Source organism: Arachis duranensis, chromosome 3 (assembly GCF_000817695.3).
Source record: "Arachis duranensis cultivar V14167 chromosome 3, aradu.V14167.gnm2.J7QH, whole genome shotgun sequence".
NCBI classification, from domain to species: domain Eukaryota; kingdom Viridiplantae; phylum Streptophyta; class Magnoliopsida; order Fabales; family Fabaceae; genus Arachis; species Arachis duranensis.
The window spans coordinates 126,036,634-126,043,096 of record NC_029774.3 but is presented as its reverse complement, the minus strand read 5'-3'; the positions used below and the strand labels follow the sequence as shown (position 1 = coordinate 126,043,096).

At 37.0% G+C, this 6,463-nt stretch overlaps 1 protein-coding gene across 1 annotated transcript; it reads left to right on the top strand.

Annotated features, from left to right (window-relative positions):
* Positions 1-3,838: 3,838 nt before the first annotated feature.
* On the top strand, positions 3,839-5,147 carry LOC107481100 (serine/threonine-protein phosphatase 7 long form homolog). The gene is made up of 3 exons (XM_016101314.1): positions 3,839-4,506; positions 4,614-4,701; positions 4,791-5,147. The coding sequence occupies exons 1-3, from the start codon at positions 3,839-3,841 to the stop codon at positions 5,145-5,147; spliced, it is 1,113 nt and encodes a 370-aa protein (XP_015956800.1).
* Positions 5,148-6,463: the final 1,316 nt, after the last annotated feature.

The window sequence follows — 6,463 nt, the reverse complement described above, 5'->3', positions numbered from 1 at the left end:
AAAATTTCTTCCTGGTTCATTCACCCGAGAAGAAAGAAAGAGAAGGCAAATTAAAAAAAAATGTCTAATCGTCCTAATCAAAGCAAGCTAAGCTAAGTCAGAAAATAAACATGATTTATTTTCATTTGCATGCAATTTATTTTTTTCACTCCTTTAAATTTTTGCAACGCCAATTTGGGATATATGGAGAAAATGATTCCTGATAATCTCTGCTATGAATCAAAGGCTAAAATTGTTTCTTGGAGACAAAGCACTATCTCAAGGATTTGGATTTTGGATTACCACTGAATAATTTTTTTTTCTGCTATTCTGAAATTTTCGGTCAAGCAAAAAAGACCAACTTTGATATCCTTAATTTGAGGGTTAAATGAAGAAAGTGAGATGACAAGTTAAGGATGCTCAGAGTTCAAAGAGTTGACTTGAAAAAAGTCTAAATGGTGACTCAGCACAAGATACAAAAGAAAAAGGTTTTCGGTTTTGAGGGTAAGGAGAGAGAATCAGATTCTGGGTTTGTTTAGAGAACTTTTCTGTGAAGAGTTTAACGTTTTTTGACAGTGTTTCTAAGTTAAAGAAATATTCTGCCAAAATGAAGAGTTTCATGAGAGATAGTTAAATCTGGTTAAACTTATAACATCAAAGGCTATTATCCATCATTCTCCTTCATGTTTTTAATCTTGTATTTCAGTTTCAAGAGTGAAATATTTGAGAAAAAAGTCAAGAGTAATTTCTGATTTTATTTGATTATAATTTTCTGTCTTGTGTCTTGTACCAGTGAGGTGTTCCTTGCTAAGTTAGGTAAGCACTTAGTGTAAAGAATTAGGTATTAGTATAATCAAGTCAAGTTTAGAAAGAAACTTGTGTGTCCAGATAGGATTGTGTAAATCTTATTAAATTGGTGTATATAATACTTTGACTATAGTGAAAATTCCACCATAACACTGGATGTAGGTTGCATTGCACAAGGTAATTGAACCAGGATAGATGACTGTGTCAACTTCTTCCTTTCTCTTAGCTTGCTGTTTTGTTTTCAGAAATTTATGAGACAAAACAAAACTGTCTCTTAAATTTTTCGCTGCACAGTTCAAACAGAAATTAAGTTTGAAGTTAGGTATAAAGACATAATCTATCAAAGTAAAAGAAGGCCATAGATTCGACCCCTTTCATTCTCTAAGTCTTTTGTAACCTTCAGAAGGTAAAACAAGATAAAAAAAAATGAAGAAAATGATGATGATAAAGAAGAGGAGGAGGAGAAGGAGTTTTAAGTTATGCAAAATATATCATAAAATAGCACCAAAATTTTTTAATCGTGACACATAAGTTTTTTAATTTTGACATCGAAATTTTTAACCGTGACACAAATTTTTATTAAGAGAGTAAAACAAGAATTACGAAAATATAAAATAAGAAGACGATGATGAAAAAGAAAAAGAATGAGAAGATGATGATGATGAGAAAGAGGAGGAGGAGGAGGAGGAGGAGGAAGGAGAGTTTTAAATTGTGCAGAAAAATATAACATTGAAATTTTTTATTTTGACACCAAAATTTCACTACAAAAATGTTAATATATATTCTTTAATGCTGTATTTTTTTCTTATTATTTTTGTTTTGTTTCTCTTCTTATTTTAGGAGCATTATTTTTTATATTAGACTTGAATGAATATGATGTAGTGTATTGTAATCTTATTTAATTGAATGAATGTAGGTTTATACTTTTTGGATTGAATTCTTTTTAGAAATAAAAATAGCATAAAAATTTATTTTAAGTAGCACTAGAATTTAAATACAATAATACAGAATGTAAAAAATAAATTGCATACTAAAAAATCATATTGACTCTATAAAATAAAATAAAATAGCACTAAATGAATACCAAAAATTTAGTAACAAGACACAAAAAATGCCTTGCTAAAAATATTATATATTTAGTAAATTGAATGCTTTTATCTAATATATAAACCAATGCATGTAAATTTAAAAATTAACATTAAAATGTCGTTATTCTAACACCAAAATTTTTTAATTTTTATTTAAATGATGTGATATAGAACTAAGAAGTACTTATTTTATGAAGATTTAAGTTGTAAATTTATAAATTTTAATAGAAAAGAGAATAAATAAAAAATATATTAATAACACAGCGAAATTAAGTAGAATAAATGTAAATATTTAAAAGAGATTAAATAATGGTATTTACGTATAAAAAGAAGACGATATATCTGGTATATAAAATAGCACATAAATTTTTAAAAAATAACACTAAAATATTTTTATTCTAACACCAAAATATTTTTGTTCTAACACTAAAATTTTTAATTAAATGATGTGATGAAACTAAGAAAATAAGTTAAAAATCGGTAAATAACGCAGTAAAATTAATCAGAACAAGTACAAAATTTTGAAATAAAACAAACAATGTTATTTACATATAAAAAAAGACGATAATAATGATGATAACAATAACAATAACGATATTAACGATGATAATGATGAAGGAGAAAGGAGAAAGAGGAGGAAAAATTTTAAATAAAAGAAGAAAGAAAAAAGTTGAAGGTGATTATAGTATCAATAATGATAGTAATAAAAGAAAAGATGAAGAAAAAAAGAGTAAAAAAAAGATAAAAAAAACATAAATAAACTATGGGGAGAAGAATTTGACATGAATCAGCCAAATTGAAAATTGATTCACGAATCAACCATTGCACAAAATCATGTAGATCGAATCAGCATATATCGAACTTGAAATGAATGTAATTCGAAGCAAGTTGACTCGAATTACATGCACACGTGAATAAAGCATAATTCGAATAGAAGCAATTCGAATTATACATGCTTAAATCGAATGAAGCTGATTCGAATTAGCTTGAGCACGAAACCCTATATAATTCGAACCTACATGATTCAAATTACTCATGTTTAGCCACTAGTAGTAATTCAAATTGACCTGTTTCGAATTACCCTAGATTTGGCTATAAAAGGAGTTCGAATCCACCCCATTCGAATCACTTTTCCGCTCTCAGAACCCACCAAATCCCAGAAAAAATGACCCAGATTCGCTTCTACAAAGACACGAGCATACTATTTAGCTGATGGGGGACGATCCAGGTAGACTATATCGGTTGGATGGAGTGGCTCATATTGCCGGAGTCATCAACAACGAGGTTAGTAGTTAACTTTTTTAGCTGGTGATTTATATTTGTGGTTCTGCATATGCTTTTGGTGTTGGCGGTATTGCATGTGGTTTATTGAAGTGGTTTTATTTGCGATTTTATTGGCGGTTTATGTTAGTGGTTTAAGTTAGTGGTTTTGCATGTGGTAATTTTAGTGGTTTTTGTTTAGTAGTTTTGCATGTGGGATTCTTAGTGGCTTTGGATGTGGTTTATGTTAGTGATTTACGTTAGCGGTTTCTGTTAGTGGTTTTGGTTAGTGGTATTGTGTGCGGTTGATTTTAATGGTTTTGTAGGTAAGTTTTGTTGATGGTTTATGTTAGCGGTTTATGTTAGTGGTTTTGTTGGTGGTATTGGAAGTGGTTCTGTATGCGATTTATGTTAGTGGTTTCGCATGTGATTTTTTGTAAGTGGATTTACACGTGGTTTATGTATGCGGTTTATGTAACCGGTATATGCATGCAGTTTTGGTAGTGGCTTATTACATTCCTTTTGTATGTGGTTTTTGTCAGTGGTTTCCATAAGTGGTTTATGTTGTTTAATATTTTTGTTAGTGGTTTTGTAACTGGTTATAAATATGCGGTCAATGTAATGTGCAGCCCCAGCGTTGCATTTTGAGCATGCAGCGGCAGCAGGGCATGTGACTCGATGAGCGTTACGTTCCGTAGTTACAGATGACTGGATTATATCATCTTGCGAGACTGAACGATAGATGGTTCCGGTTAGATGAGCCCCTTGTCAGTGCCTTTGTCAAGCGGTGGCATCCACAGACGCACACATTCCACATGCCGTTCAGAGAGTGCACGATCACACTTCAGGACGTTGCCTACCAGTTGGGGTTGCCAGTGGACGAACGTTATGTCAGTAGTTTTCTAACAAATTTTCATGTATACATCGATGGTGGCCGTCCGGCTTGGGTGTGGTTCCAGGAGTTGCTCGGTGTGTTACCTCCTGCGAACCAAGTTCAGAAGTTCGCTGTCAACTGCACCTGGTTCCAGGAGACTTTTGGAGAGTGCCCCGTGGGTGCCGATGAGGAGACAGTGAGGCAGTTTGCTCGTGCCTATATCATGATGTTGTTGGGCACCCAGTTGTTTGCCGACAAGTCCGGCAACCGTATTCACATCAGATGGCTACACTATGTGGCTAGGCTTGAGGAGATGGATGCATACAGTTGGGGGTCGGCGGCACTAGCATGGTTGTACAGGTGCATGTGCCGAGTAGCCAACAGGCATGTGGTGAAGTTAGCAGGGCCGTTACAATTGCTTCAGTCCTGGATCTTCTGGTGCTTTCCTAGATTTAGGCCTGCTGGTTATGATGAGTTCAGCTGGCCCTTGGCATCGAGGTACCATTATTGGCATTTTCTATTTCGAGTTAACTTATTTAATTCCATGTCCGCTTATACTATTTTCTCACACTTTTTACACGCTTTAACACCTATTTGATATACAGGTGGTCAGGTCACAATCCTTCCGGTAGCGAGAAGGGACCTCGGGTGCAGATGTGGAGACTCATGATAGACATGTTACAGGCCAGGGATGTGAGTATACTAACGTCACATGACTAGTTAATTAAAGTTTCAGACTTCGGTTTATGAATTGTCCTAACAATGTTGATATCTTTTTTCAGTTTATCTGGATGCCGTATAGCTCACCCGACGTCCTTCAGGTTGTGCATCCGGAGGTGTTGGAGCCTCGTCATACGGCCTTATGGCGGTGTGTGACGGCACTGATATATTTTGCCGTCGTAGAGTGGCATCAGATTGACAGGGTGTTACCCCAGTTCGGCAGAGTACAGCCCCACCCCCAGCCCGTCCTAAACATCGACTTCTTGATGTCCAGGGACGGGAGAGGAGGTGATCGTTGGTTCCCGTATGCGTTGCAGTTCTGGCATGTTCACTGGGAGAACTATGTGGACCATGTTCTCCGGTTCGACGTTGTCGCAGACCTGGGCCCCTCACATGACTTCTTGGATTGGTGGAGTTAGCATGAAAAGAGGTTCTTGTCACCAGAGATGTTCTTGGGGGATCCGAGACTCGTTCCTATTCCTGTGGAGGCGACGCAGAGGGGTGCTGGGCAAGTTCCTGACATGGACCGTGTTGACGACGTTCCTGATAGGCGTTGGGTTGAGAGGAGGGCTCGTGTGGGTACACAACGGAGCCAGCGTGAGTGGAGGTGGCTGGACTAGGCTATAGAGGAGGGTGATGCAGCGGGTAGGGGTAGAGGTGGACGACGAGGGCGTGGCGGCAGACGGTGCAGCACATTGTACAGGGGTCGGCACATAATCCAATGTTCCAACGTCGCCGCCTCCACTTCCATTGAGATCCACTGCGAACGAAGGGGAAGCGACAGGCTGGACCGGAAGTTCATACACAGGGACGGAGGAAAATGCACCCGCAGGTCTGGAGCTAGAACTGGCTACCGTGGCTACAGTGCGAGTATTCCGGTTCGAATCCCCCGAGCTGGATACCACGTCAACCAACTTCGCCAACAGTTCTAGTGTCCTCACTTCGGGAAACTGCCTGCAACAATGAAACAGGACCTGCAAGTCCTCATCACTTTCGATCGTGAAACAATCATATTTCACGATTTCTTGGAGGACCGAGATTGGAATGCGATAGAAAAACTTCTTGACACGTTTCATGCCTTCTAGACCAAGTTTCCCGAGAACAGAACTAACAAGATCCTCATAGCTGGTCGTAGGCCTCACGAAAATACTGAGAGGATCCTTATCAATGAACTTCACACCAGATCGTGTTTTCCTCTTAATCAATCCTCTGTGGTGAATCAAGACGACAAAACTCTCCTCACTAGCCATTCTCCCACTCTAATGAGATCAATTCTAGTTCACACCATATATATACACGTCTGTCCTTTATAATTCGAACCCGCCTGGTTCGAACTATACTTTGTGTAATAATTCGAATTAACCCATTTCGAATTACATAGAATTGCGTCATTGAGAATAAATCAAATCAACCTGATTCGAATTACATGTATTGTGTAATTCGAATCAGCTGAATTTGAATTATTAGGCTTTGCGTGTCATTCAGTAATTCGAATATACATGATTCGAATTATGTGGTAGTAGAGTTCGAACTTACATGATTCGAACTACATATAAATGTTATTTGGTTGATTGATGAAGCAGATTTTACTTTGGCTGATTCGTGTAAAATATTTCTCAACTTAGTTTATTTCTATTTTTTGCCCTAAAAAAAAGAAGAAAAAGAAGTAATAACAAATTAAAGGTGCAAGGAGAATGAAGAGGAGGGTGTGCGTGCATAACGTGAAAAATGATTA

What these genes read in the sequence shown, in the direction of transcription:
- LOC107481100 (XM_016101314.1), top strand. Translation starts at nt 3,839, where the DNA reads ATGACTGGATTATATCATCTTGCGAGACTGAACGATAGATGGTTCCGG. An exon ending in AGCTGGCCCTTGGCATCGAG is followed by an intron (nt 4,507 to 4,613) that starts GTACCATTATTG and finishes TTTGATATACAG; the next exon opens with GTGGTCAGGTCACAATCCTT. An exon ending in ACATGTTACAGGCCAGGGAT is followed by an intron (nt 4,702 to 4,790) that starts GTGAGTATACTA and finishes ATCTTTTTTCAG; the next exon opens with TTTATCTGGATGCCGTATAG.